General features: G+C 48.9%; 1 protein-coding gene and 41 non-coding genes across 42 annotated transcripts; 32 read left to right on the plus strand and 10 right to left on the minus strand.

Moving 5' to 3' along the window:
- The first annotated feature begins 611 nt into the window (after window positions 1-611).
- Window positions 612-683, plus strand: trnap-ugg (transfer RNA proline (anticodon UGG)). Its single transcript has one exon. It is a non-coding gene; the product is annotated as a tRNA-Pro (tRNA).
- Window positions 684-965: 282 nt separating this feature from the next.
- Window positions 966-1,037, minus strand: trnag-ccc (transfer RNA glycine (anticodon CCC)). The gene has a single exon. It is a non-coding gene; the product is annotated as a tRNA-Gly (tRNA).
- A 165-nt stretch (window positions 1,038-1,202) lies between these two features.
- On the plus strand, window positions 1,203-1,274 carry trnap-ugg (transfer RNA proline (anticodon UGG)). The gene has a single exon. It is a non-coding gene; the product is annotated as a tRNA-Pro (tRNA).
- A 209-nt stretch (window positions 1,275-1,483) lies between these two features.
- trnap-cgg (transfer RNA proline (anticodon CGG)) lies at window positions 1,484-1,555 on the plus strand. The gene has a single exon. It is a non-coding gene; the product is annotated as a tRNA-Pro (tRNA).
- A 400-nt stretch (window positions 1,556-1,955) lies between these two features.
- trnap-ugg (transfer RNA proline (anticodon UGG)) lies at window positions 1,956-2,027 on the plus strand. Its single transcript has one exon. It is a non-coding gene; the product is annotated as a tRNA-Pro (tRNA).
- Window positions 2,028-2,309: 282 nt separating this feature from the next.
- trnag-ccc (transfer RNA glycine (anticodon CCC)) lies at window positions 2,310-2,381 on the minus strand. The gene has a single exon. It is a non-coding gene; the product is annotated as a tRNA-Gly (tRNA).
- A 165-nt stretch (window positions 2,382-2,546) lies between these two features.
- Window positions 2,547-2,618, plus strand: trnap-ugg (transfer RNA proline (anticodon UGG)). The gene has a single exon. It is a non-coding gene; the product is annotated as a tRNA-Pro (tRNA).
- Window positions 2,619-2,827: 209 nt separating this feature from the next.
- trnap-cgg (transfer RNA proline (anticodon CGG)) lies at window positions 2,828-2,899 on the plus strand. Its single transcript has one exon. It is a non-coding gene; the product is annotated as a tRNA-Pro (tRNA).
- Window positions 2,900-3,550: 651 nt separating this feature from the next.
- On the plus strand, window positions 3,551-3,622 carry trnap-ugg (transfer RNA proline (anticodon UGG)). The gene has a single exon. It is a non-coding gene; the product is annotated as a tRNA-Pro (tRNA).
- Window positions 3,623-3,904: 282 nt separating this feature from the next.
- trnag-ccc (transfer RNA glycine (anticodon CCC)) lies at window positions 3,905-3,976 on the minus strand. Its single transcript has one exon. It is a non-coding gene; the product is annotated as a tRNA-Gly (tRNA).
- Window positions 3,977-4,141: 165 nt separating this feature from the next.
- Window positions 4,142-4,213, plus strand: trnap-ugg (transfer RNA proline (anticodon UGG)). Its single transcript has one exon. It is a non-coding gene; the product is annotated as a tRNA-Pro (tRNA).
- A 209-nt stretch (window positions 4,214-4,422) lies between these two features.
- trnap-cgg (transfer RNA proline (anticodon CGG)) lies at window positions 4,423-4,494 on the plus strand. Its single transcript has one exon. It is a non-coding gene; the product is annotated as a tRNA-Pro (tRNA).
- Window positions 4,495-5,145: 651 nt separating this feature from the next.
- trnap-ugg (transfer RNA proline (anticodon UGG)) lies at window positions 5,146-5,217 on the plus strand. Its single transcript has one exon. It is a non-coding gene; the product is annotated as a tRNA-Pro (tRNA).
- A 282-nt stretch (window positions 5,218-5,499) lies between these two features.
- Window positions 5,500-5,571, minus strand: trnag-ccc (transfer RNA glycine (anticodon CCC)). Its single transcript has one exon. It is a non-coding gene; the product is annotated as a tRNA-Gly (tRNA).
- A 165-nt stretch (window positions 5,572-5,736) lies between these two features.
- Window positions 5,737-5,808, plus strand: trnap-ugg (transfer RNA proline (anticodon UGG)). Its single transcript has one exon. It is a non-coding gene; the product is annotated as a tRNA-Pro (tRNA).
- Window positions 5,809-6,017: 209 nt separating this feature from the next.
- trnap-cgg (transfer RNA proline (anticodon CGG)) lies at window positions 6,018-6,089 on the plus strand. Its single transcript has one exon. It is a non-coding gene; the product is annotated as a tRNA-Pro (tRNA).
- A 400-nt stretch (window positions 6,090-6,489) lies between these two features.
- Window positions 6,490-6,561, plus strand: trnap-ugg (transfer RNA proline (anticodon UGG)). The gene has a single exon. It is a non-coding gene; the product is annotated as a tRNA-Pro (tRNA).
- A 282-nt stretch (window positions 6,562-6,843) lies between these two features.
- On the minus strand, window positions 6,844-6,915 carry trnag-ccc (transfer RNA glycine (anticodon CCC)). The gene has a single exon. It is a non-coding gene; the product is annotated as a tRNA-Gly (tRNA).
- Window positions 6,916-7,080: 165 nt separating this feature from the next.
- trnap-ugg (transfer RNA proline (anticodon UGG)) lies at window positions 7,081-7,152 on the plus strand. The gene has a single exon. It is a non-coding gene; the product is annotated as a tRNA-Pro (tRNA).
- A 209-nt stretch (window positions 7,153-7,361) lies between these two features.
- On the plus strand, window positions 7,362-7,433 carry trnap-cgg (transfer RNA proline (anticodon CGG)). The gene has a single exon. It is a non-coding gene; the product is annotated as a tRNA-Pro (tRNA).
- A 651-nt stretch (window positions 7,434-8,084) lies between these two features.
- On the plus strand, window positions 8,085-8,156 carry trnap-ugg (transfer RNA proline (anticodon UGG)). Its single transcript has one exon. It is a non-coding gene; the product is annotated as a tRNA-Pro (tRNA).
- Window positions 8,157-8,438: 282 nt separating this feature from the next.
- trnag-ccc (transfer RNA glycine (anticodon CCC)) lies at window positions 8,439-8,510 on the minus strand. The gene has a single exon. It is a non-coding gene; the product is annotated as a tRNA-Gly (tRNA).
- A 165-nt stretch (window positions 8,511-8,675) lies between these two features.
- trnap-ugg (transfer RNA proline (anticodon UGG)) lies at window positions 8,676-8,747 on the plus strand. The gene has a single exon. It is a non-coding gene; the product is annotated as a tRNA-Pro (tRNA).
- A 209-nt stretch (window positions 8,748-8,956) lies between these two features.
- On the plus strand, window positions 8,957-9,028 carry trnap-cgg (transfer RNA proline (anticodon CGG)). The gene has a single exon. It is a non-coding gene; the product is annotated as a tRNA-Pro (tRNA).
- Window positions 9,029-9,679: 651 nt separating this feature from the next.
- trnap-ugg (transfer RNA proline (anticodon UGG)) lies at window positions 9,680-9,751 on the plus strand. The gene has a single exon. It is a non-coding gene; the product is annotated as a tRNA-Pro (tRNA).
- Window positions 9,752-10,033: 282 nt separating this feature from the next.
- On the minus strand, window positions 10,034-10,105 carry trnag-ccc (transfer RNA glycine (anticodon CCC)). The gene has a single exon. It is a non-coding gene; the product is annotated as a tRNA-Gly (tRNA).
- A 165-nt stretch (window positions 10,106-10,270) lies between these two features.
- Window positions 10,271-10,342, plus strand: trnap-ugg (transfer RNA proline (anticodon UGG)). Its single transcript has one exon. It is a non-coding gene; the product is annotated as a tRNA-Pro (tRNA).
- Window positions 10,343-10,551: 209 nt separating this feature from the next.
- trnap-cgg (transfer RNA proline (anticodon CGG)) lies at window positions 10,552-10,623 on the plus strand. Its single transcript has one exon. It is a non-coding gene; the product is annotated as a tRNA-Pro (tRNA).
- Window positions 10,624-11,274: 651 nt separating this feature from the next.
- trnap-ugg (transfer RNA proline (anticodon UGG)) lies at window positions 11,275-11,346 on the plus strand. Its single transcript has one exon. It is a non-coding gene; the product is annotated as a tRNA-Pro (tRNA).
- Window positions 11,347-11,628: 282 nt separating this feature from the next.
- Window positions 11,629-11,700, minus strand: trnag-ccc (transfer RNA glycine (anticodon CCC)). The gene has a single exon. It is a non-coding gene; the product is annotated as a tRNA-Gly (tRNA).
- A 165-nt stretch (window positions 11,701-11,865) lies between these two features.
- On the plus strand, window positions 11,866-11,937 carry trnap-ugg (transfer RNA proline (anticodon UGG)). The gene has a single exon. It is a non-coding gene; the product is annotated as a tRNA-Pro (tRNA).
- Window positions 11,938-12,146: 209 nt separating this feature from the next.
- Window positions 12,147-12,218, plus strand: trnap-cgg (transfer RNA proline (anticodon CGG)). Its single transcript has one exon. It is a non-coding gene; the product is annotated as a tRNA-Pro (tRNA).
- A 651-nt stretch (window positions 12,219-12,869) lies between these two features.
- Window positions 12,870-12,941, plus strand: trnap-ugg (transfer RNA proline (anticodon UGG)). Its single transcript has one exon. It is a non-coding gene; the product is annotated as a tRNA-Pro (tRNA).
- A 282-nt stretch (window positions 12,942-13,223) lies between these two features.
- On the minus strand, window positions 13,224-13,295 carry trnag-ccc (transfer RNA glycine (anticodon CCC)). Its single transcript has one exon. It is a non-coding gene; the product is annotated as a tRNA-Gly (tRNA).
- Window positions 13,296-13,460: 165 nt separating this feature from the next.
- On the plus strand, window positions 13,461-13,532 carry trnap-ugg (transfer RNA proline (anticodon UGG)). Its single transcript has one exon. It is a non-coding gene; the product is annotated as a tRNA-Pro (tRNA).
- A 209-nt stretch (window positions 13,533-13,741) lies between these two features.
- On the plus strand, window positions 13,742-13,813 carry trnap-cgg (transfer RNA proline (anticodon CGG)). Its single transcript has one exon. It is a non-coding gene; the product is annotated as a tRNA-Pro (tRNA).
- A 651-nt stretch (window positions 13,814-14,464) lies between these two features.
- trnap-ugg (transfer RNA proline (anticodon UGG)) lies at window positions 14,465-14,536 on the plus strand. The gene has a single exon. It is a non-coding gene; the product is annotated as a tRNA-Pro (tRNA).
- Window positions 14,537-14,818: 282 nt separating this feature from the next.
- Window positions 14,819-14,890, minus strand: trnag-ccc (transfer RNA glycine (anticodon CCC)). Its single transcript has one exon. It is a non-coding gene; the product is annotated as a tRNA-Gly (tRNA).
- Window positions 14,891-15,055: 165 nt separating this feature from the next.
- Window positions 15,056-15,127, plus strand: trnap-ugg (transfer RNA proline (anticodon UGG)). The gene has a single exon. It is a non-coding gene; the product is annotated as a tRNA-Pro (tRNA).
- Window positions 15,128-15,336: 209 nt separating this feature from the next.
- On the plus strand, window positions 15,337-15,408 carry trnap-cgg (transfer RNA proline (anticodon CGG)). The gene has a single exon. It is a non-coding gene; the product is annotated as a tRNA-Pro (tRNA).
- Window positions 15,409-16,059: 651 nt separating this feature from the next.
- Window positions 16,060-16,131, plus strand: trnap-ugg (transfer RNA proline (anticodon UGG)). The gene has a single exon. It is a non-coding gene; the product is annotated as a tRNA-Pro (tRNA).
- Window positions 16,132-22,409: 6,278 nt separating this feature from the next.
- Window positions 22,410-25,249, plus strand: LOC139664917 (uncharacterized). Its single transcript, XM_071543917.1, has 2 exons — window positions 22,410-22,548; window positions 24,570-25,249. The coding sequence occupies exon 2, from the start codon at window positions 24,609-24,611 to the stop codon at window positions 24,759-24,761; it is 153 nt and encodes a 50-aa protein (XP_071400018.1). The 5' UTR covers window positions 22,410-22,548; window positions 24,570-24,608; the 3' UTR covers window positions 24,762-25,249.
- The last annotated feature ends 901 nt before the right edge of the window (window positions 25,250-26,150 follow it).

Consider the following 26,150-nt stretch of genomic DNA (forward strand, 5'->3'; position numbering starts at 1 on the left):
GGGCCCCGGATCCTTGTAAAAGAACGCGCTGGCCGGGAATCCAAGTAGCGAAAGTAAATAACCTGACAGGGATCGCTGTGGAGTAGTTGAACGCACACTACTAGGATGGCGTGAGCCAATATGACTGGATGTCCAACCAGCGTTCCACATTTGGTGTGCCGGTCTCTTGCGCTAATGCCTTTCACAAAAGTGAAAAAGAGAAACATTTGCATCGAGCCCCGCTCAGCATTGGCTTGCACGCAACAGCTTTGGGGCCCCGGATCCTTGTAAAAGAACGCGCTGGCCGGGAATCCAAGTAGCGAAAGTAAATAACCTGACAGGGATCGCTGTGGAGTAGTTGAACGCACACTACTAGGATGGCGTGAGCCAATATGACTGGATGTCCAACCAGCGTTCCACATTTGGTGTGCCGGTCTCTTGCGCTAATGCCTTTCACAAAAGTGAAAAAGAGAAACATTTGCATCGAGCCCCGCTCAGCATTGGCTTGCACGCAACAGCTTTGGGGCCCCGGATCCTTGTAAAAGAACGCGCTGGCCGGGAATCCAAGTAGCGAAAGTAAATAACCCGACAGGGATCGGTGTGGCAGCGACAGAGGAGCGTCTCCCGTCGCTGGCTCGTTGGTCTAGGGGTATGATTCTCGCTTTGGGTGCGAGAGGTCCCGGGTTGAAATCCCGGACGAGCCCTCGCCAGTGTGGACTCTGTTGGCCTGTGTCCTAGTCTTTGGTTGGTCTGTTTAAACCAGCGGTCCGAGCGCCTGCAGGTTTTCCTTCCGACCAAAGACTACACCCGGTGATTTCACTGGTTCGCTGCTCCCTTTCCGGTTGAAGGCGTGCTAACCAATGAAGTCATCGTGCCAGTACTCTACGGCCTCTTGCTCTAATGCTTTTCGCAAAAGTAACAAAGCCTTCTCCTCAACTGCTGCGTTTAACTTGCCAAATTTTAGCCCTGGGGCACTTATAAACGAATGCACTGGCCGGGAATCGAACCCGGGTCAACTGCTTGGGAAGCAGCTATGCTTTCCACTATACCACCAGTGCTCACACGCTTTGCCGGCTCGCTTGAGTGCTTACAAACCGTACAGTATCTGGGTGGGTTTGTACTGGGCTGTTTAAATGTTTCGCCCATCAGCATGTGAACATATTGCTTCGGCGGGAAATGAAGCCGGCCTCCGGTTTCAAGGCAGAGGAGCGCCACCGGTCGCTGGCTCGTTGGTCTAGGGGTATGATTCTCGCTTTGGGTGCGAGAGGTCCCGGGTTCAAATCCCGGACGAGCCCTTGCCCGTGTGAGCTCTGTAGGTCTGCGTCCTACTCTTTGGTCGCTCTGTTTCAACCAGAATCCCACTTCTGCCACCTGAGCGCAGCGCCTTTGATCGCTCGGCCATCCTCCCAGCTCCTTCTGCTCAAGCTGTTGCTGATGTGCTTTTATAAACTTCTCTGATGAAGCCAGCCTCCGTTTACGAACTTGAGGAGCCCGTCCCCTGGCTGGCTCGTTGGTCTAGGGGAATGATTCTCGCTTCGGGTGCGAGAGGTCCCGGGTTCAAATCCCGGACGAGCCCTTGTCAGCCAGAGATTTGCAAATCCGTGCTCTGCTGTTTGGCAGGTCCGTTTAAACAAAGGGATCTTTGCTAAACCGAGGCGCTCTTGCCAAAGTAAATAACCTGACAGGGATCGGTGTGGAGTAGTTGAACGCACACTACTAGGATGGCGTGAGCCAATATGACTGGATGTCCAACCAGCGTTCCACATTTGGTGTGCCGGTCTCTTGCGCTAATGCCTTTCACAAAAGTGAAAAAGAGAAACATTTGCATCGAGCCCCGCTCAGCATTGGCTTGCACGCAACAGCTTTGGGGCCCCGGATCCTTGTAAAAGAACGCGCTGGCCGGGAATCCAAGTAGCGAAAGTAAATAACCCGACAGGGATCGGTGTGGCAGCGACAGAGGAGCGTCTCCCGTCGCTGGCTCGTTGGTCTAGGGGTATGATTCTCGCTTTGGGTGCGAGAGGTCCCGGGTTCAAATCCCGGACGAGCCCTCGCCAGTGTGAACTCTGTTGGCCTGTGTCCTAGTCTTTGGTTGGTCTGTTTAAACCAGCGGTCCGAGCGCCTGCAGGTTTTCCTTCCGACCAAAGACTACACCCGGTGATTTCACTGGTTCGCTGCTCCCTTTCCGGTTGAAGGCGTGCTAACCAATGAAGTCATCGTGCCAGTACTCTACGGCCTCTTGCTCTAATGCTTTTCGCAAAAGTAACAAAGCCTTCTCCTCAACTGCTGCGTTTAACTTGCCAAATTTTAGCCCTGGGGCACTTATAAACGAATGCACTGGCCGGGAATCGAACCCGGGTCAACTGCTTGGGAAGCAGCTATGCTTTCCACTATACCACCAGTGCTCACACGCTTTGCCGGCTCGCTTGAGTGCTTACAAACCGTACAGTATCTGGGTGGGTTTGTACTGGGCTGTTTAAATGTTTCGCCCATCAGCATGTGAACATATTGCTTCGGCGGGAAATGAAGCCGGCCTCCGGTTTCAAGGCAGAGGAGCGCCACCGGTCGCTGGCTCGTTGGTCTAGGGGTATGATTCTCGCTTTGGGTGCGAGAGGTCCCGGGTTCAAATCCCGGACGAGCCCTTGCCCGTGTGAGCTCTGTAGGTCTGCGTCCTACTCTTTGGTCGCTCTGTTTCAACCAGAATCCCACTTCTGCCACCTGAGCGCAGCGCCTTTGATCGCTCGGCCATCCTCCCAGCTCCTTCTGCTCAAGCTGTTGCTGATGTGCTTTTATAAACTTCTCTGATGAAGCCAGCCTCCGTTTACGAACTTGAGGAGCCCGTCCCCTGGCTGGCTCGTTGGTCTAGGGGAATGATTCTCGCGTCGGGTGCGAGAGGTCCCGGGTTCAAATCCCGGACGAGCCCTTGTCAGCCAGAGATTTGCAAATCCGTGCTCTGCTGTTTGGCAGGTCCGTTTAAACAAAGGGATCTTTGCTAAACCGAGGCGCTCTTGCCAAAGTAAATAACCTGACAGGGATCGGTGTGGAGTAGTTGAACGCACACTACTAGGATGGCGTGAGCCAATATGACTGGATGTCCAACCAGCGTTCCACATTTGGTGTGCCGGTCTCTTGCGCTAATGCCTTTCACAAAAGTGAAAAAGAGAAACATTTGCATCGAGCCCCGCTCAGCATTGGCTTGCACGCAACAGCTTTGGGGCCCCGGATCCTTGTAAAAGAACGCGCTGGCCGGGAATCCAAGTAGCGAAAGTAAATAACCTGACAGGGATCGCTGTGGAGTAGTTGAACGCACACTACTAGGATGGCGTGAGCCAATATGACTGGATGTCCAACCAGCGTTCCACATTTGGTGTGCCGGTCTCTTGCGCTAATGCCTTTCACAAAAGTGAAAAAGAGAAACATTTGCATCGAGCCCCGCTCAGCATTGGCTTGCACGCAACAGCTTTGGGGCCCCGGATCCTTGTAAAAGAACGCGCTGGCCGGGAATCCAAGTAGCGAAAGTAAATAACCCGACAGGGATCGGTGTGGCAGCGACAGAGGAGCGTCTCCCATCGCTGGCTCGTTGGTCTAGGGGTATGATTCTCGCTTTGGGTGCGAGAGGTCCCGGGTTGAAATCCCGGACGAGCCCTCGCCAGTGTGAACTCTGTTGGCCTGTGTCCTAGTCTTTGGTTGGTCTGTTTAAACCAGCGGTCCAAGCGCCTGCAGGTTTTCCTTCCGACCAAAGACTACACCCGGTGATTTCACTGGTTCGCTGCTCCCTTTCCGGTTGAAGGCGTGCTAACCAATGAAGTCATCGTGCCAGTACTCTACGGCCTCTTGCTCTAATGCTTTTCGCAAAAGTAACAAAGCCTTCTCCTCAACTGCTGCGTTTAACTTGCCAAATTTTAGCCCTGGGGCACTTATAAACGAATGCACTGGCCGGGAATCGAACCCGGGTCAACTGCTTGGGAAGCAGCTATGCTTTCCACTATACCACCAGTGCTCACACGCTTTGCCGGCTCGCTTGAGTGCTTACAAACCGTACAGTATCTGGGTGGGTTTGTACTGGGCTGTTTAAATGTTTCGCCCATCAGCATGTGAACATATTGCTTCGGCGGGAAATGAAGCCGGCCTCCGGTTTCAAGGCAGAGGAGCGCCACCGGTCGCTGGCTCGTTGGTCTAGGGGTATGATTCTCGCTTTGGGTGCGAGAGGTCCCGGGTTCAAATCCCGGACGAGCCCTTGCCCGTGTGAGCTCTGTAGGTCTGCGTCCTTCTCTTTGGTCGCTCTGTTTAAACCAGAATCCCACTTCTGCCACCTGAGCGCAGCGCCTTTGATCGCTCGGCCATCCTCCCAGCTCCTTCTGCTCAAGCTGTTGCTGATGTGCTTTTATAAACTTCTCTGATGAAGCCAGCCTCCGTTTACGAACTTGAGGAGCCCGTCCCCTGGCTGGCTCGTTGGTCTAGGGGAATGATTCTCGCTTCGGGTGCGAGAGGTCCAGGGTTCAAATCCCGGACGAGCCCTTGTCAGCCAGAGATTTGCAAATCCGTGCTCTGCTGTTTGGCAGGTCCGTTTAAACAAAGGGATCTTTGCTAAACCGAGGCGCTCTTGCCAAAGTAAATAACCTGACAGGGATCGGTGTGGAGTAGTTGAACGCACACTACTAGGATGGCGTGAGCCAATATGACTGGATGTCCAACCAGCGTTCCACATTTGGTGTGCCGGTCTCTTGCGCTAATGCCTTTCACAAAAGTGAAAAAGAGAAACATTTGCATCGAGCCCCGCTCAGCATTGGCTTGCACGCAACAGCTTTGGGGCCCCGGATCCTTGTAAAAGAACGCGCTGGCCGGGAATCCAAGTAGCGAAAGTAAATAACCTGACAGGGATCGCTGTGGAGTAGTTGAACGCACACTACTAGGATGGCGTGAGCCAATATGACTGGATGTCCAACCAGCGTTCCACATTTGGTGTGCCGGTCTCTTGCGCTAATGCCTTTCACAAAAGTGAAAAAGAGAAACATTTGCATCGAGCCCCGCTCAGCATTGGCTTGCACGCAACAGCTTTGGGGCCCCGGATCCTTGTAAAAGAACGCGCTGGCCGGGAATCCAAGTAGCGAAAGTAAATAACCCGACAGGGATCGGTGTGGCAGCGACAGAGGAGCGTCTCCCGTCGCTGGCTCGTTGGTCTAGGGGTATGATTCTCGCTTTGGGTGCGAGAGGTCCCGGGTTGAAATCCCGGACGAGCCCTCGCCAGTGTGAACTCTGTTGGCCTGTGTCCTAGTCTTTGGTTGGTCTGTTTAAACCAGCGGTCCGAGCGCCTGCAGGTTTTCCTTCCGACCAAAGACTACACCCGGTGATTTCACTGGTTCGCTGCTCCCTTTCCGGTTGAAGGCGTGCTAACCAATGAAGTCATCGTGCCAGTACTCTACGGCCTCTTGCTCTAATGCTTTTCGCAAAAGTAACAAAGCCTTCTCCTCAACTGCTGCGTTTAACTTGCCAAATTTTAGCCCTGGGGCACTTATAAACGAATGCACTGGCCGGGAATCGAACCCGGGTCAACTGCTTGGGAAGCAGCTATGCTTTCCACTATACCACCAGTGCTCACACGCTTTGCCGGCTCGCTTGAGTGCTTACAAACCGTACAGTATCTGGGTGGGTTTGTACTGGGCTGTTTAAATGTTTCGCCCATCAGCATGTGAACATATTGCTTCGGCGGGAAATGAAGCCGGCCTCCGGTTTCAAGGCAGAGGAGCGCCACCGGTCGCTGGCTCGTTGGTCTAGGGGTATGATTCTCGCTTTGGGTGCGAGAGGTCCCGGGTTCAAATCCCGGACGAGCCCTTGCCCGTGTGAGCTCTGTAGGTCTGCGTCCTACTCTTTGGTCGCTCTGTTTCAACCAGAATCCCACTTCTGCCACCTGAGCGCAGCGCCTTTGATCGCTCGGCCATCCTCCCAGCTCCTTCTGCTCAAGCTGTTGCTGATGTGCTTTTATAAACTTCTCTGATGAAGCCAGCCTCCGTTTACGAACTTGAGGAGCCCGTCCCCTGGCTGGCTCGTTGGTCTAGGGGAATGATTCTCGCTTCGGGTGCGAGAGGTCCCGGGTTCAAATCCCGGACGAGCCCTTGTCAGCCAGAGATTTGCAAATCCGTGCTCTGCTGTTTGGCAGGTCCGTTTAAACAAAGGGATCTTTGCTAAACCGAGGCGCTCTTGCCAAAGTAAATAACCTGACAGGGATCGGTGTGGAGTAGTTGAACGCACACTACTAGGATGGCGTGAGCCAATATGACTGGATGTCCAACCAGCGTTCCACATTTGGTGTGCCGGTCTCTTGCGCTAATGCCTTTCACAAAAGTGAAAAAGAGAAACATTTGCATCGAGCCCCGCTCAGCATTGGCTTGCACGCAACAGCTTTGGGGCCCCGGATCCTTGTAAAAGAACGCGCTGGCCGGGAATCCAAGTAGCGAAAGTAAATAACCCGACAGGGATCGGTGTGGCAGCGACAGAGGAGCGTCTCCCGTCGCTGGCTCGTTGGTCTAGGGGTATGATTCTCGCTTTGGGTGCGAGAGGTCCCGGGTTGAAATCCCGGACGAGCCCTCGCCAGTGTGAACTCTGTTGGCCTGTGTCCTAGTCTTTGGTTGGTCTGTTTAAACCAGCGGTCCGAGCGCCTGCAGGTTTTCCTTCCGACCAAAGACTACACCCGGTGATTTCACTGGTTCGCTGCTCCCTTTCCGGTTGAAGGCGTGCTAACCAATGAAGTCATCGTGCCAGTACTCTACGGCCTCTTGCTCTAATGCTTTTCGCAAAAGTAACAAAGCCTTCTCCTCAACTGCTGCGTTTAACTTGCCAAATTTTAGCCCTGGGGCACTTATAAACGAATGCACTGGCCGGGAATCGAACCCGGGTCAACTGCTTGGGAAGCAGCTATGCTTTCCACTATACCACCAGTGCTCACACGCTTTGCCGGCTCGCTTGAGTGCTTACAAACCGTACAGTATCTGGGTGGGTTTGTACTGGGCTGTTTAAATGTTTCGCCCATCAGCATGTGAACATATTGCTTCGGCGGGAAATGAAGCCGGCCTCCGGTTTCAAGGCAGAGGAGCGCCACCGGTCGCTGGCTCGTTGGTCTAGGGGTATGATTCTCGCTTTGGGTGCGAGAGGTCCCGGGTTCAAATCCCGGACGAGCCCTTGCCCGTGTGAGCTCTGTAGGTCTGCGTCCTTCTCTTTGGTCGCTCTGTTTCAACCAGAATCCCACTTCTGCCACCTGAGCGCAGCGCCTTTGATCGCTCGGCCATCCTCCCAGCTCCTTCTGCTCAAGCTGTTGCTGATGTGCTTTTATAAACTTCTCTGATGAAGCCAGCCTCCGTTTACGAACTTGAGGAGCCCGTCCCCTGGCTGGCTCGTTGGTCTAGGGGAATGATTCTCGCTTCGGGTGCGAGAGGTCCAGGGTTCAAATCCCGGACGAGCCCTTGTCAGCCAGAGATTTGCAAATCCGTGCTCTGCTGTTTGGCAGGTCCGTTTAAACAAAGGGATCTTTGCTAAACCGAGGCGCTCTTGCCAAAGTAAATAACCTGACAGGGATCGGTGTGGAGTAGTTGAACGCACACTACTAGGATGGCGTGAGCCAATATGACTGGATGTCCAACCAGCGTTCCACATTTGGTGTGCCGGTCTCTTGCGCTAATGCCTTTCACAAAAGTGAAAAAGAGAAACATTTGCATCGAGCCCCGCTCAGCATTGGCTTGCACGCAACAGCTTTGGGGCCCCGGATCCTTGTAAAAGAACGCGCTGGCCGGGAATCCAAGTAGCGAAAGTAAATAACCTGACAGGGATCGCTGTGGAGTAGTTGAACGCACACTACTAGGATGGCGTGAGCCAATATGACTGGATGTCCAACCAGCGTTCCACATTTGGTGTGCCGGTCTCTTGCGCTAATGCCTTTCACAAAAGTGAAAAAGAGAAACATTTGCATCGAGCCCCGCTCAGCATTGGCTTGCACGCAACAGCTTTGGGGCCCCGGATCCTTGTAAAAGAACGCGCTGGCCGGGAATCCAAGTAGCGAAAGTAAATAACCCGACAGGGATCGGTGTGGCAGCGACAGAGGAGCGTCTCCCGTCGCTGGCTCGTTGGTCTAGGGGTATGATTCTCGCTTTGGGTGCGAGAGGTCCCGGGTTGAAATCCCGGACGAGCCCTCGCCAGTGTGAACTCTGTTGGCCTGTGTCCTAGTCTTTGGTTGGTCTGTTTAAACCAGCGGTCCGAGCGCCTGCAGGTTTTCCTTCCGACCAAAGACTACACCCGGTGATTTCACTGGTTCGCTGCTCCCTTTCCGGTTGAAGGCGTGCTAACCAATGAAGTCATCGTGCCAGTACTCTACGGCCTCTTGCTCTAATGCTTTTCGCAAAAGTAACAAAGCCTTCTCCTCAACTGCTGCGTTTAACTTGCCAAATTTTAGCCCTGGGGCACTTATAAACGAATGCACTGGCCGGGAATCGAACCCGGGTCAACTGCTTGGGAAGCAGCTATGCTTTCCACTATACCACCAGTGCTCACACGCTTTGCCGGCTCGCTTGAGTGCTTACAAACCGTACAGTATCTGGGTGGGTTTGTACTGGGCTGTTTAAATGTTTCGCCCATCAGCATGTGAACATATTGCTTCGGCGGGAAATGAAGCCGGCCTCCGGTTTCAAGGCAGAGGAGCGCCACCGGTCGCTGGCTCGTTGGTCTAGGGGTATGATTCTCGCTTTGGGTGCGAGAGGTCCCGGGTTCAAATCCCGGACGAGCCCTTGCCCGTGTGAGCTCTGTAGGTCTGCGTCCTTCTCTTTGGTCGCTCTGTTTCAACCAGAATCCCACTTCTGCCACCTGAGCGCAGCGCCTTTGATCGCTCGGCCATCCTCCCAGCTCCTTCTGCTCAAGCTGTTGCTGATGTGCTTTTATAAACTTCTCTGATGAAGCCAGCCTCCGTTTACGAACTTGAGGAGCCCGTCCCCTGGCTGGCTCGTTGGTCTAGGGGAATGATTCTCGCTTCGGGTGCGAGAGGTCCCGGGTTCAAATCCCGGACGAGCCCTTGTCAGCCAGAGATTTGCAAATCCGTGCTCTGCTGTTTGGCAGGTCCGTTTAAACAAAGGGATCTTTGCTAAACCGAGGCGCTCTTGCCAAAGTAAATAACCTGACAGGGATCGGTGTGGAGTAGTTGAACGCACACTACTAGGATGGCGTGAGCCAATATGACTGGATGTCCAACCAGCGTTCCACATTTGGTGTGCCGGTCTCTTGCGCTAATGCCTTTCACAAAAGTGAAAAAGAGAAACATTTGCATCGAGCCCCGCTCAGCATTGGCTTGCACGCAACAGCTTTGGGGCCCCGGATCCTTGTAAAAGAACGCGCTGGCCGGGAATCCAAGTAGCGAAAGTAAATAACCTGACAGGGATCGCTGTGGAGTAGTTGAACGCACACTACTAGGATGGCGTGAGCCAATATGACTGGATGTCCAACCAGCGTTCCACATTTGGTGTGCCGGTCTCTTGCGCTAATGCCTTTCACAAAAGTGAAAAAGAGAAACATTTGCATCGAGCCCCGCTCAGCATTGGCTTGCACGCAACAGCTTTGGGGCCCCGGATCCTTGTAAAAGAACGCGCTGGCCGGGAATCCAAGTAGCGAAAGTAAATAACCCGACAGGGATCGGTGTGGCAGCGACAGAGGAGCGTCTCCCGTCGCTGGCTCGTTGGTCTAGGGGTATGATTCTCGCTTTGGGTGCGAGAGGTCCCGGGTTGAAATCCCGGACGAGCCCTCGCCAGTGTGAACTCTGTTGGCCTGTGTCCTAGTCTTTGGTTGGTCTGTTTAAACCAGCGGTCCGAGCGCCTGCAGGTTTTCCTTCCGACCAAAGACTACACCCGGTGATTTCACTGGTTCGCTGCTCCCTTTCCGGTTGAAGGCGTGCTAACCAATGAAGTCATCGTGCCAGTACTCTACGGCCTCTTGCTCTAATGCTTTTCGCAAAAGTAACAAAGCCTTCTCCTCAACTGCTGCGTTTAACTTGCCAAATTTTAGCCCTGGGGCACTTATAAACGAATGCACTGGCCAGGAATCGAACCCGGGTCAACTGCTTGGGAAGCAGCTATGCTTTCCACTATACCACCAGTGCTCACACGCTTTGCCGGCTCGCTTGAGTGCTTACAAACCGTACAGTATCTGGGTGGGTTTGTACTGGGCTGTTTAAATGTTTCGCCCATCAGCATGTGAACATATTGCTTCGGCGGGAAATGAAGCCGGCCTCCGGTTTCAAGGCAGAGGAGCGCCACCGGTCGCTGGCTCGTTGGTCTAGGGGTATGATTCTCGCTTTGGGTGCGAGAGGTCCCGGGTTCAAATCCCGGACGAGCCCTTGCCCGTGTGAGCTCTGTAGGTCTGCGTCCTTCTCTTTGGTCGCTCTGTTTCAACCAGAATCCCACTTCTGCCACCTGAGCGCAGCGCCTTTGATCGCTCGGCCATCCTCCCAGCTCCTTCTGCTCAAGCTGTTGCTGATGTGCTTTTATAAACTTCTCTGATGAAGCCAGCCTCCGTTTACGAACTTGAGGAGCCCGTCCCCTGGCTGGCTCGTTGGTCTAGGGGAATGATTCTCGCTTCGGGTGCGAGAGGTCCCGGGTTCAAATCCCGGACGAGCCCTTGTCAGCCAGAGATTTGCAAATCCGTGCTCTGCTGTTTGGCAGGTCCGTTTAAACAAAGGGATCTTTGCTACACCGAGGCGCTCTTGCCAAAGTAAATAACCTGACAGGGATCGGTGTGGAGTAGTTGAACGCACACTACTAGGATGGCGTGAGCCAATATGACTGGATGTCCAACCAGCGTTCCACATTTGGTGTGCCGGTCTCTTGCGCTAATGCCTTTCACAAAAGTGAAAAAGAGAAACATTTGCATCGAGCCCCGCTCAGCATTGGCTTGCACGCAACAGCTTTGGGGCCCCGGATCCTTGTAAAAGAACGCGCTGGCCGGGAATCCAAGTAGCGAAAGTAAATAACCTGACAGGGATCGCTGTGGAGTAGTTGAACGCACACTACTAGGATGGCGTGAGCCAATATGACTGGATGTCCAACCAGCGTTCCACATTTGGTGTGCCGGTCTCTTGCGCTAATGCCTTTCACAAAAGTGAAAAAGAGAAACATTTGCATCGAGCCCCGCTCAGCATTGGCTTGCACGCAACAGCTTTGGGGCCCCGGATCCTTGTAAAAGAACGCGCTGGCCGGGAATCCAAGTAGCGAAAGTAAATAACCCGACAGGGATCGGTGTGGCAGCGACAGAGGAGCGTCTCCCGTCGCTGGCTCGTTGGTCTAGGGGTATGATTCTCGCTTTGGGTGCGAGAGGTCCCGGGTTGAAATCCCGGACGAGCCCTCGCCAGTGTGAACTCTGTTGGCCTGTGTCCTAGTCTTTGGTTGGTCTGTTTAAACCAGCGGTCCGAGCGCCTGCAGGTTTTCCTTCCGACCAAAGACTACACCCGGTGATTTCACTGGTTCGCTGCTCCCTTTCCGGTTGAAGGCGTGCTAACCAATGAAGTCATCGTGCCAGTACTCTACGGCCTCTTGCTCTAATGCTTTTCGCAAAAGTAACAAAGCCTTCTCCTCAACTGCTGCGTTTAACTTGCCAAATTTTAGCCCTGGGGCACTTATAAACGAATGCACTGGCCGGGAATCGAACCCGGGTCAACTGCTTGGGAAGCAGCTATGCTTTCCACTATACCACCAGTGCTCACACGCTTTGCCGGCTCGCTTGAGTGCTTACAAACCGTACAGTATCTGGGTGGGTTTGTACTGGGCTGTTTAAATGTTTCGCCCATCAGCATGTGAACATATTGCTTCGGCGGGAAATGAAGCCGGCCTCCGGTTTCAAGGCAGAGGAGCGCCACCGGTCGCTGGCTCGTTGGTCTAGGGGTATGATTCTCGCTTTGGGTGCGAGAGGTCCCGGGTTCAAATCCCGGACGAGCCCTTGCCCGTGTGAGCTCTGTAGGTCTGCGTCCTTCTCTTTGGTCGCTCTGTTTCAACCAGAATCCCACTTCTGCCACCTGAGCGCAGCGCCTTTGATCGCTCGGCCATCCTCCCAGCTCCTTCTGCTCAAGCTGTTGCTGATGTGCTTTTATAAACTTCTCTGATGAAGCCAGCCTCCGTTTACGAACTTGAGGAGCCCGTCCCCTGGCTGGCTCGTTGGTCTAGGGGAATGATTCTCGCTTCGGGTGCGAGAGGTCCCGGGTTCAAATCCCGGACGAGCCCTTGTCAGCCAGAGATTTGCAAATCCGTGCTCTGCTGTTTGGCAGGTCCGTTTAAACAAAGGGATCTTTGCTACACCGAGGCGCTCTTGCCAAAGTAAATAACCTGACAGGGATCGGTGTGGAGTAGTTGAACGCACACTACTAGGATGGCGTGAGCCAATATGACTGGATGTCCAACCAGCGTTCCACATTTGGTGTGCCGGTCTCTTGCGCTAATGCCTTTCACAAAAGTGAAAAAGAGAAACATTTGCATCGAGCCCCGCTCAGCATTGGCTTGCACGCAACAGCTTTGGGGCCCCGGATCCTTGTAAAAGAACGCGCTGGCCGGGAATCCAAGTAGCGAAAGTAAATAACCTGACAGGGATCGCTGTGGAGTAGTTGAACGCACACTACTAGGATGGCGTGAGCCAATATGACTGGATGTCCAACCAGCGTTCCACATTTGGTGTGCCGGTCTCTTGCGCTAATGCCTTTCACAAAAGTGAAAAAGAGAAACATTTGCATCGAGCCCCGCTCAGCATTGGCTTGCACGCAACAGCTTTGGGGCCCCGGATCCTTGTAAAAGAACGCGCTGGCCGGGAATCCAAGTAGCGAAAGTAAATAACCCGACAGGGATCGGTGTGGCAGCGACAGAGGAGCGTCTCCCGTCGCTGGCTCGTTGGTCTAGGGGTATGATTCTCGCTTTGGGTGCGAGAGGTCCCGGGTTGAAATCCCGGACGAGCCCTCGCCAGTGTGAACTCTGTTGGCCTGTGTCCTAGTCTTTGGTTGGTCTGTTTAAACCAGCGGTCCGAGCGCCTGCAGGTTTTCCTTCCGACCAAAGACTACACCCGGTGATTTCACTGGTTCGCTGCTCCCTTTCCGGTTGAAGGCGTGCTAACCAATGAAGTCATCGTGCCAGTACTCTACGGCCTCTTGCTCTAATGCTTTTCGCAAAAGTAACAAAGCCTTCTCCTCAACTGCTGCGTTTAACTTGCCAAATTTTAGCCCTGGGGCACTTATAAACGAATGCACTGGCCAGGAATCGAACCCGGGTCAACTGCTTGGGAAGCAGCTATGCTTTCCACTATACCACCAGTGCTCACACGCTTTGCCGGCTCGCTTGAGTGCTTACAAACCGTACAGTATCTGGGTGGGTTTGTACTGGGCTGTTTAAATGTTTAGCCCATCAGCATGTGAACATATTGCTTCGGCGGGAAATGAAGCCGGCCTCCGGTTTCAAGGCAGAGGAGCGCCACCGGTAGCTGGCTCGTTGGTCTAGGGGTATGATTCTCGCTTTGGGTGCGAGAGGTCCCGGGTTCAAATCCCGGACGAGCCCTTGCCCGTGTGAGCTCTGTAGGTCTGCGTCCTTCTCTTTGGTCGCTCTGTTTCAACCAGAATCCCACTTCTGCCACCTGAGCGCAGCGCCTTTGATCGCTCGGCCATCCTCCCAGCTCCTTCTGCTCAAGCTGTTGCTGATGTGCTTTTATAAACTTCTCTGATGAAGCCAGCCTCCGTTTACGAACTTGAGGAGCCCGTCCCCTGGCTGGCTCGTTGGTCTAGGGGAATGATTCTCGCTTCGGGTGCGAGAGGTCCCGGGTTCAAATCCCGGACGAGCCCTTGTCAGCCAGAGATTTGCAAATCCGTGCTCTGCTGTTTGGCAGGTCCGTTTAAACAAAGGGATCTTTGCTAAACCGAGGCGCTCTTGCCAAAGTAAATAACCTGACAGGGATCGGTGTGGAGTAGTTGAACGCACACTACTAGGATGGCGTGAGCCAATATGACTGGATGTCCAACCAGCGTTCCACATTTGGTGTGCCGGTCTCTTGCGCTAATGCCTTTCACAAAAGTGAAAAAGAGAAACATTTGCATCGAGCCCCGCTCAGCATTGGCTTGCACGCAACAGCTTTGGGGCCCCGGATCCTTGTAAAAGAACGCGCTGGCCGGGAATCCAAGTAGCGAAAGTAAATAACCTGACAGGGATCGCTGTGGAGTAGTTGAACGCACACTACTAGGATGGCGTGAGCCAATATGACTGGATGTCCAACCAGCGTTCCACATTTGGTGTGCCGGTCTCTTGCGCTAATGCCTTTCACAAAAGTGAAAAAGAGAAACATTTGCATCGAGCCCCGCTCAGCATTGGCTTGCACGCAACAGCTTTGGGGCCCCGGATCCTTGTAAAAGAACGCGCTGGCCGGGAATCCAAGTAGCGAAAGTAAATAACCCGACAGGGATCGGTGTGGCAGCGACAGAGGAGCGTCTCCCGTCGCTGGCTCGTTGGTCTAGGGGTATGATTCTCGCTTTGGGTGCGAGAGGTCCCGGGTTGAAATCCCGGACGAGCCCTCGCCAGTGTGAACTCTGTTGGCCTGTGTCCTAGTCTTTGGTTGGTCTGTTTAAACCAGCGGTCCGAGCGCCTGCAGGTTTTCCTTCCGACCAAAGACTACACCCGGTGATTTCACTGGTTCGCTGCTCCCTTTCCGGTTGAAGGCGTGCTAACCAATGAAGTCATCGTGCCAGTACTCTACGGCCTCTTGCTCTAATGCTTTTCGCAAAAGTAACAAAGCCTTCTCCTCAACTGCTGCGTTTAACTTGCCAAATTTTAGCCCTGGGGCACTTATAAACGAATGCACTGGCCGGGAATCGAACCCGGGTCAACTGCTTGGGAAGCAGCTATGCTTTCCACTATACCACCAGTGCTCACACGCTTTGCCGGCTCGCTTGAGTGCTTACAAACCGTACAGTATCTGGGTGGGTTTGTACTGGGCTGTTTAAATGTTTCGCCCATCAGCATGTGAACATATTGCTTCGGCGGGAAATGAAGCCGGCCTCCGGTTTCAAGGCAGAGGAGCGCCACCGGTCGCTGGCTCGTTGGTCTAGGGGTATGATTCTCGCTTTGGGTGCGAGAGGTCCCGGGTTCAAATCCCGGACGAGCCCTTGCCCGTGTGAGCTCTGTAGGTCTGCGTCCTTCTCTTTGGTCGCTCTGTTTCAACCAGAATCCCACTTCTGCCACCTGAGCGCAGCGCCTTTGATCGCTCGGCCATCCTCCCAGCTCCTTCTGCTCAAGCTGTTGCTGATGTGCTTTTATAAACTTCTCTGATGAAGCCAGCCTCCGTTTACGAACTTGAGGAGCCCGTCCCCTGGCTGGCTCGTTGGTCTAGGGGAATGATTCTCGCTTCGGGTGCGAGAGGTCCCGGGTTCAAATCCCGGACGAGCCCTTGTCAGCCAGAGATTTGCAAATCCGTGCTCTGCTGTTTGGCAGGTCCGTTTAAACAAAGGGATCTTTGCTAAACCGAGGCGCTCTTGCCAAAGTAAATAACCTGACAGGGATCGGTGTGGAGTAGTTGAACGCACACTACTAGGATGGCGTGAGCCAATATGACTGGATGTCCAACCAGCGTTCCACATTTGGTGTGCCGGTCTCTTGCGCTAATGCCTTTCACAAAAGTGAAAAAGAGAAACATTTGCATCGAGCCCCGCTCAGCATTGGCTTGCACGCAACAGCTTTGGGGCCCCGGATCCTTGTAAAAGAACGCGCTGGCCGGGAATCCAAGTAGCGAAAGTAAATAACCTGACAGGGATCGCTGTGGAGTAGTTGAACGCACACTACTAGGATGGCGTGAGCCAATATGACTGGATGTCCAACCAGCGTTCCACATTTGGTGTGCCGGTCTCTTGCGCTAATGCCTTTCACAAAAGTGAAAAAGAGAAACATTTGCATCGAGCCCCGCTCAGCATTGGCTTGCACGCAACAGCTTTGGGGCCCCGGATCCTTGTAAAAGAACGCGCTGGCCGGGAATCCAAGTAGCGAAAGTAAATAACCCGACAGGGATCGGTGTGGCAGCGACAGAGGAGCGTCTCCTGTCGCTGGCTCGTTGGTCTAGGGGTATGATTCTCGCTTTGGGTGCGAGAGGTCCCGGGTTCAAATCCTGGACGAGCCCTTGCCTATGTGAACTCTGTTGGTCTGTTTAAACCAGCGGTCCAATCTCCTGCCATGGAGGGCAGAGCGCCTGCAGGTTTTCCTTCCGACCAAAGACTACACCTGGTGATTTCACTGGTTCGCTGCTCCCTTTCCGGTTCAAGGTGTGTTAATCAATGAAGTCATCGTGCCAGTACTCTACGGACTCTTGCTCTAATGCTTTTCACGAAAGTAATAAAGCATTCTCCTCAACTGCTGCATTTAACTTGCCAAATTTGGGCCTGGGATACTTATAAACGAATGCACGAATGCACTCCTTTTCTGTCAATACAGAAAAGGAATAAGGTGTTGCGGAGGTGTGGATGGGACAGGCTCTGACCTCCGGACAGCACGCACCAACATTTCAGAGTAAAAGCCTTAGTGTTTGTCCATTTGAACCAAGTTGTTTAACGGTAATTAACATCTTTCTCTCTGTCCTAACAGAGCATGGCAGAGACGAGGGAGCAGTGGCAGTGCTGAGGTGGTGCTTGTTGGTGCACCAGTAGAAACAATAGCACCACTATAGCACCACCAAGAAATTAACCAAAATTTGACATACAAATTGCAGCTGCTCTCTCTTTATAGTTTTGAATACAGCTTGATTCTCCAGTTGATCTAGTCAAACAATGCCCCCAATTACCATAGCACCCACGCAGTATATGCCATAAAGTTATTAACTCTGTGCTGGTCTAAGGTCAGATCCACTCTACACTTCTGCTTATTTGTTGTCAATGTCTTGCCTTTGCTGTCCTCAGATCAGTTAAACTGATCTAAGCTCACTTAAGCTTGTGATGTCACTCACTCTCAATCACGCGAGATTTATTTACTGTACATTGTGCTTTTACAAGCAGGGATGCTGGAAGTCAGTCAGAGTTGGGGGTGCTGAGAGAAAGTCTACATAATGACGTCATATTAAATGCTGCTCAACATTAATGATTTTTGTATTAATTTGAATGGCCAACATTTTACACCAGTTTTAGAACATTTTACACTACAACAGACAGCAAACTTGAACACCAACATGCTGTATGTCAAAGCAGCATAGTGCCATATTTAGCTATGGACAGTTCACACACGGAATGCAGGTTCATTCCTAATCAGAAGACGATTTATTGTTGAGTGAGCCACAGCCACGCTATACGGGTAGCAATAGAACAAGGCACTTGAACTTTATAACACACACACACACACACACATACACAAAGCAACTGAAAACATTAATAATAACTGAATTCATTGCAGACCGCACTCCAAAACGCAACTCCACACTACAGACACGTCCTCTTGCTCTCATTTGTTTACAAGCTAGCGTGCATTATTTTGGCCGCTGTGAAAATTGATCGATTTCTAGTGAAAAAACGACCTCACCCAGAGGAATCAGTGGTTTCTCAGCCTGTTTTAATTGAAAGTGACATGCAGAAAGAAGTAAGTGGGGATGAAGACGACAGCAGTTCGTCATTGAAGGAGTTTTGAGGGCGAAGTAGAGGAACAAGAAATGGAGCAGGAAGAGAACGTGGATGATGATATTCCAACGTCAACTTTTCAAGCGGTTCTTAGTGCTAGTGGGAATCCCGTCGGCCAGCCTTGAAAAAGTACCCTTCGCAACAGTTTGGCAATCAGCAAAGGAGTTTTATTCGTGGCTGGTTTGACCTGTGCTCCTGGCTGGAATATTCAATCACGAAAGATACTACGTTCTGCTTCACATACAGGCATTTCCTGTGTGGAGGACATGGGTTCCATTCTGAGTCTACCTTCACTGTCACCGGTTACCGCAACTGGCGGAAAGCTACAACAGCTTTCAAGACCCACCATGTAAGTGCAGCTCATAAGTTTGCAATGGAGGCATGGGCCGAATTCAGATGGAGAAAACAAGACTGGGAAGATTGGGAAATATGCTTGATAAAGGACATTCAAAGATTGTGTAAGAAAATCGTGAGTATATGAGAGTAGTGGTTGAGTCTCTACACTATACTGCGTGCCAAGGCATTGCCCAGCGAGGACGCTGGGAGGAAGATGGATCTGGCAATAGGGGAAACTTTGTTGAGTTGCTCAGTGTAATTGGGCAGTTTGATAAGACTGTAGCTAAAAAAATAGAGGACAATCCTGGAAATGCAAAATACACCCATCATGATGTCCAAAATGAAGTTATGGGTATTATGGCAGGTATGGTAGGACGTCAAATAAGTGCAGAAATCACGGAGGCTGGACATTTTGCCATCATGGTGGATGAAAGTAAAGACTTGAGTAAAAAGGAGCAAATATCAGTGGTGGTGCGGTATTTGAATAACGAAACAGTGCTTGAAGAATTCTTGCACTTCACTCCAGCAGAAGGGTTGGACGCAGAGTCGCTTCTTAAAAGCATTAAACAGACACTCGCCCAGTGTGTTATTGATAAGAACGCATGTGTAGGTCAGTGTTGTGACGGGGCGGCAGTGATGTCCGGGTGCAATAACGGGGTACAAGAGAGGTTCAGGAAAGAGGTCCCGCAGGCATTATATATACACTGCCAACCGCAATAAAATAAAAACAAGGCTTTACAAAAAACGATAACTGACTGAAACTGTATTGTGTGTTTACAAAACTAACTAAAATAAACTAAAATTATAGAGAAAATGTCTTTAGTTTTCGTCTTTGTCAATTTATTTCATACATAAGCCTAGTATTTTGAATTTTTGAATCTCGCCCCTGACAAATACCCCATATTACAAAAAAGACTAAAACTAACACTGAGACTAATAAAAACTAAACTAAAACTAAGCATTTTCAAAAAAAAAAACTAAACTAAACTAGTAAACCCGCTTTAAAAACTAATTAAAACTAAACTGAAATTGAAAAGAAAAAATCAAAACGAAATAAAAATAAAAACTAATGAAAAATGCAAAACTATAGACACAGAAGATTCATAGCTGCTCTTCGTCCTTTTGACCACCAGGTGCCACTAACGAGCACTGTGTTGAAAAGCTTGTGAAAGCCTTATTGCTTCAGAAAGCTTCGTTTTGCCATCACTAAAGTCCCTCAGCATCACTACTGAATAGTTCAGTCCGTCTGTAGCACCAGGAAGGTCCTTCAGGAGAACTCCTTAGACAAAGGTTCAACTTTGATCACAATAGCTGTATATTCTGTGATGAAGAATAGAGACTACGGATCACTTATTTTTCTTCTGTCTTCATAGCAACACTTTCTGGTGTGATATCTATGATTGGCTAGAATCAAAAATCTTTTCTCTATCCCATTTTACCAGAAATGATATTACATTTGGAATCATAATGGAGGATAAAAAAAACTGAATTTCTGTTGAATACTTCATTTATTTTAGGTAAATTTTATATCCATAAATGTAAATGTATTAAGACACAACCCTTATTGGTGGTTTTTATGAGAGAACTTTCACTGTACTGCAAATCACTGAAGTATATGGAAAAGAAAAAAGCAAAAAATCTACTGAACATTATTGATGCCTTAAAATTATTAGAAGACCCCTTAGCTACTTTATTCTATTTTTTTTTTTTATGTTATAATTCTGTTTACATTGTGTGCTCCGTTTTCTAAAGAGCCTACTACTGTTGGTGTATGATTTGCCATATATTGTTGTACAATTTATACTCAAATAAAAAGCCCCTAGGTTTGAATAAGTATAATAATAATATGTTAAACGCTTTCTACGCTATAAAGTTTCTTAAGCTTAGTGCGTGAAAATTAGGTGACTAAATTACTGCCTGACTGCAAAAAAAGTTGTATAAGCTTGTTGACATCAATTAGGCTTCGTATTTAATTTAGCATTATTTATTAGTGGTAAAATTTTCATCAAATTTAGTATTCGATCAAATATCCATGTCGCACGTAACGCTGTTTATGTAAAACTTTAGCTTTAAAAGGTTCAGGCATCTGCAAGTCGCCTAATTCAGGACCTCGAAATCATGGTCGGCGCAGGAGAAACAGCTGATTCCTGAAGGTGAGACCGGTTCAGTTATTTTATCCAGTTTGTTTCTTTAGTGTTTTTTTATTATTATAATTTTGTGAATGTTAATGTTCTGCCTCACCTGTCTTCACGGTGAACAGCCTGATCAGGCGGCTAGCCAGCGGTTGGCTAACATCAGAAAGCTAATGATCGCTTTGCTCAATGCTAGTTAGGTAACTCTCTGTGTGTGACCGTACTGCCAGGTTAGCACTCTGTTAATGTACTTTATATACGTTGTTTATATTAACTGGCTCCTCTGTGTGTTTACTCTTGCTCTGTGTCTGCCAGCATGTGTCATTGAGTATTTTAAACTGTACAGCCATACACTCACCGAGCACTTCATTAGGAAGACCTTACTAATACTGGGCAGGTATCAGCTTTCAGCTCAGTGTTGACCGGTGTTACACTGAATTTGGTGACCCATCCGATTCTGTGACCTGCCCTGATATTCTTACCCTAACCCCAACCATCTCACTCCTCATGCCTAAACCGAACCAACCGAACCAACACTGCAGGTCACAGAATCTGATGGGTCACCAAATACGGCAGAACCCTGAAAGTGCCATCCGCCTCCAGGTTGGACGTGTTGCATTCTGGGATGCTTTTCTGCTCTCCACAGCTGTAAAGAGGTTATCTGAGTTACTGAAGCCTTTCTGTCAGCTCCAACCAGTCTGGCCGCTCTCCTCTGACCTCTCTCATCAACAAGGCGTTTCTGTCCGCAGAACCTCCGCTCACTGGATGTTTTTTTGTTTTTCGCTCTGTTCTGTGTGAACTCTACAGACTGCTGTGTGTGAAAATCCCAGGAGATCAGCAGGTTCAGAAATACTCAAAGCAGCCCGTCTGGCACCAGCAGCCACGCCGCGGTCAAAGTCACTGAGATCACATTTGTTCCCCGTTCTGATGTTTGATGTGAACATGAACTGAAGCTGCTGACCTGTATCTGCATGATCTGATGCATTGCACTGCTGCCACATGATTGGCTGAATGGATAATTGCATGAATAAGCAGGTGTGCAGGTGTTCCTAATAAAGTGCTCGGTGAGTGAGTGTATATTAATGTGCAGAGCAGGGACGACTTCATGTGTAAAATCAAAAGGAGAATATGACTGCAGAAAATAACTGACTACCAGTATGTGTAGCTCTGACATGTGCCGTTAGTTCTCTCTCGTATGGAGAATATATCAAGCCAAACTTACACACTACTATACACCAAGCACAACTTATTTCAACCTGTCTATTGTTAGTTGATTCACCTTTTATTCCTATAATCTTCTTCCACCAAAATGCCATGAGGGCAGAAGCCAGTCCCAACGGTTGAGATTTTATTGAAATAAAAAGCAGCTGCTTGGTAGCTGATCTGTATGCAGTTTTACCAGGAGACCATAATGATTTGTGAAAGGTGAAAAGGTCTGAAGTCATGTTCCACGTTTGCCCATGAACAAGGCAACTTAGACCAGTGGTTCTCAACGTGGGGTCCGGGGACCACCGGGGGGCCTTGAGGGGGTTCCAGGGGGTCCCCAGCAAATTGATGAATTGTTAAACTTCAGCATTATTTAATTTACAAGAAGTGAACACAATTACAGAATGTAGAAGAATGACTGTTTTGATCATAGTTTCACTGTTATCTCTCTACCTACAATACAGATAGTTTTCTGGACAAAATCATATCTAACTAGGGCCGCAACTAACGATTATTTTCATTGTCGATTAATCTGTCGATTATTTTCTCGATTAATCGATTAGTTGTTTGGTCTATAAAATGTCAGAAAATGGTGAAAAATGTGGATCAGTGTTTCCCAAAGCCCAAGATGACGTCCTCAAATGTCTTGTTTTGTCCACAACCCAAAGATATTCAGTTTACTGTCATAGAGGAGGAAAGAAACCAGAAAATATTCACATTTAAGAAGCTGGAATCAGAGAATTTTGACTTATTTTTCTTAAAAGATTACTCAAACCGAGTAATCGATTATCAAAATAGTTATCTAACAACAAAAATATTCTCAGATTTGGGTCTGAGAGACAAAAACTCATCAAATGGGGTCCGTGGCTCTAATGTGGACTAAATTAGGGGTCCTTGATATGAAAAAGGTTGAGAATCACTAACTTAGACTGCCAGATATTTCCTTGCAAGAGAGAACGGTACAAATCGGGGCTCATGTGGGCCGCGAAGTCATCGTCTCCATCGTAGAGTCGACATTCATCCTTGTGTGTTTCTTCCCCAGCCGAGTGCCGTTCAGTCATGGGCCTGCGGGATTTCTGGAGGAGCTACAAAGTCTTGATTGTTATGGGAACGAGTCTGGGGCTGATCCACTGGGGCTGGTACGCTCTGAAGGCAAACCCGCTGCTACGGAAAGACAGAGACGAGTATATCCCCGAGCCTGGGATCGTGGCTTATGTTTCACCTCCGGCTTCCAAGGCCAAGTAGTCCAGAGTCCAGACTGAGGTATCACCAGCTGGTTCTGTGCTTGTTATCTTATAGCAGGGGGGAATCAGCCTTTTATCAGCCAGTCGGTGTCGTCCACCTCTGATATGATGGAGGTTCCTCCTGACCACAGCTACTGAAAAACATTTATTCATTTAATTGTTCAGTAATGTTTTTGTAATGTTATTTCTTCTTTTAACAGAGTTCCTACACAGGTCTTGAAAGTCTGGGAAAGTATTAAAAATGAGTTTGATCATTTCCAGGTCTTGAATAGTTTGGGAATTTGAAAAAATGTCTGGAAAAGTATGGAAAATGTTGCGCTTCAGGTCCGATACACACATCATTCTAGCTTTTATGTTGTTGTAGAGCCACTTTGAGTCCACAGTTTTTGTTGATGTGAAGAATAATGTTCAGATAGAGGGACGCTCTTATTACCCAGCCGCTGTCAGCATGCATTATATCAAATACCCACCAAAATCAAATCCGGTCAAGAACATAGGGTCTGGGAAAAATATGGAATTTAAAAACGGAAACCGTGTAGGAACCCTGCCAATCATCTCACATATTCTGATATTTGTCTCTGTGAAGAACAATCTTCATCTATACAGTGATATGACCTAGTTAGCAGGGGCAAGATGTCTATCTGCGTAAATCATATTGAACACCAGACAAAATCTTCAAAACAAATCAAGGTCTGGAAAAAGTATGGAATTTTTTAATTGAAAATGCCTGTTTTAAAGGCACCAATGTCTCCCAGAGTTTCCTTACCATTGAATAGGTGGGGTGGGTTTAAAAGGTAAAATAAAGAAATCTGTATTGTTAATCTGACCATCTTGTTTTTGCTAATCACACTTAACCTGCTGTTGGTTAATTAGTTTATGCTCTGAAATTGCACCAGCGATACTGTTCAGCTGCTAGCATAAAGATGAGTGGCCATGCTGATATTTACTGAACGTTACCCGACAGAAGAAGCTCTAGCTGAGTTAACGTTGTTTGCTCACAGTCACACAGCAGGTCTGAGAGAGTCCGGTCCCTTCCAGTCACATCTCAAAAATACGTTTTTGAATCCGGCCCGCTCATCTCCCCCTCACACCCATCTTTCCTGTCTCTCTCTCTACTGTGACTGTCTAATAAAGCGGAAATGCCAAATAATAATCTTAAGAAAGAGCTGACACATTTATCAGTCAAAATTTACTATGAAAACACCCAAAATATCAGCAAATAAACAAATTACTGTCGGTGCCATCGCCAAGTTACAATGTGTTTGAAACTTCGGCTTCTAAAACGAAGGTGTGGACTTTCCATCCGCTACAGTGCAGACTGTACTGCAGGCCCACATGCACAGCTGACTTTTCCTGCTTTACAGATTCCTTGCTTAGCTCCAAAGATGTCAACAAAAAAAAAAAAAAAAAAGGAACTTGTGGATTACCACTGTAACCGGTGCATTAACCATATTCTGTTTTTTCTCTCTCTTTCTTTCTTTCTTTCTTTCTTTCACTCTCTACCTCTCTTATTTCATATCTGTCTTCTTTCTCTTCATTTCTCTTTCTGTTTCTTCTCTATGCTTTTCTACCTCTTTCTTTCTTTCACTCTACCTCTCTTATTTCATATCTCTCTTCTTTCTTTCTTTCACTCTCTACCTCTCTTATTTCATATCTCTCTTCTTTCTCTTTCTTTCACTCTCTACCTCTCTTATTTCCTCTCTCTCTTTCTTTCTTTCTTTCACTCTCTACCTCTCTTATTTCATATCTCTCTTCTTTCTCTTCATTTCTCTTTCTGTTTCTTCTCTATGCTTTTCTACCTCTTTCTTTCACTCTCTACCTCTCTTATTCTCTCTCTCTCTCTCTCTCTCTCTCTCTCTCTCTCTCTCTCTCTCTCTCTCTCTCTCTCTCTCTCTCTCTCTCTCTCTCTCTCTCTCTCTCTCTCTCTCTCTCTCTCTCTCTCTCTCTCTCTCTCTCTCTCTCTCTCTCTCTCTCTCTCTCTCTCTCTCTCTCTCTCTCTCTCTCTCTCTCTCTCTCTCTCTCTCTCTCTCTCTCCTGCAGGACTCAGTAGGTGAAGCTGCAGGAAAAGACTTAGTCAGAATGAAAGCTCAGAGCTGGCTGAGGAGGAACTGGCTGTGGGTGGCGGGGGGGGCGTTCCTCGGGGTCCATCTGGCCACCTGGGTGATGCAGAGAGCCATGAGGAGCGCCGTCCGCTCCGAGGTGGCGCTGAAGGAGAAGGCGGCTGAAGACTGAACCGTGTTTTTACTCGTTATCCACATGTGGGGTTTCCACACAAATCCATTTATTGTCCCAATGGACAGACAGTTTGTTCGGCCGGTGCAGAAAACTGAGCATCAAACACAACGATCAACACAGCAGCAAACAAACACAGTGACAGGTTAACAACGCTCACAGAGAAATGATCTGTCTGTTCTTTCTAATAATGCCAAATGGACGGCTGAAAAAATAAATGCTGAAATAAGGTAACTGCTGTAAACAATGTTTTATTAGCTGTTTTTTTTTTTGTTTTTTTCTCCTCTCTATGACTCTATTTTATTAATAATTAATGGAGGCTTGGTTGATGGGATTGGGCTACACCTTGAATTCACTTGTGATCTGAATATAAAGATCAATAAAAATGAAGATCTCTGATGAAGCTGTAAATTCATTGTCACTCACTCACTTATTTTTTTTAATTTACATTTGAAAAGCAGTAACAATGTAAGTTAGGCTTCCATTTTGCTAAAATACACTGAACAAAAACTTTTGTTTTTGCTCCCATTTTTCATGAGTTGAAATAAAAGATCTAAGACGTTTTCTGTGCACACAAAAGGCTTATTTCTCTCAAATTGATTAAACGGCATGATTATTACACAGGTGAGCCTTGGGCTGGTCACAATAAAAGGCCGCTCTAAAATGTGCAGTTTTATCACACAACACAATGCCACAGATGTTGCAAGTTTTGAGGGAGCGTGCAATTAGCATGCTGACTGCAGGAATGTCCAGAGCTCATGTTGCAGCAGGATAATGCACGGCTCCATGTTGCAAGGATCTGTACACAACTCCTGGAAGCTGAAAACATCCCAGTTCTTCATGGCCTCATACTCACCAGACATGTCACCCACTGAGCATGTTTGGGACGCTCTGGATCTGCTGTACGACAGCGTGTTCCACTTCCTGCCGATATCCAGCAACTTGGCACAGCCATTGAAGAGGAGTGGACCAACTCTCCACAGCCCACAATCAACAACCTGATCAACTCTATGTGAAGGAGATGTGTCGCACTGCATGAGGCAAACGGTGCTCACAGCAGATACTGACTGGTTTTCAAAAAATGCATATCTGTAGCCCTAGTCATGTGAGATCCATAGTTCAGTGCCTAATAAATGTCTTTTTTCAAGATAAAACTGCACATTTTAGAGTGACCAGCCCAAGGCACACCTGTGCAATAATCATGCTGTTTAATCAGCATCTTGATATGCCACACCTGTCAGGTGGATGGATTATCTTGGCAAAGGAGAAGTGCTCACTAACATGGATTTGAAACAAATTTGTTAACAAAATTTGAGAGAAATAAGCCTTTTGTGTGCAAAAATGTTGTGTTTATATTTTTGTTCAGTATGCATTATGGCTAATTCATTG

The sequence above is a fragment of the Centroberyx affinis genome, unplaced genomic scaffold, assembly GCF_046629955.1.
Source record: "Centroberyx affinis isolate AG114_WGS23_722 - 3 ecotype Tasmania unplaced genomic scaffold, CSIRO-AGI_Caff_v1 ptg004408l_1, whole genome shotgun sequence".
Lineage (NCBI taxonomy): Eukaryota > Metazoa > Chordata > Actinopteri > Beryciformes > Berycidae > Centroberyx > Centroberyx affinis.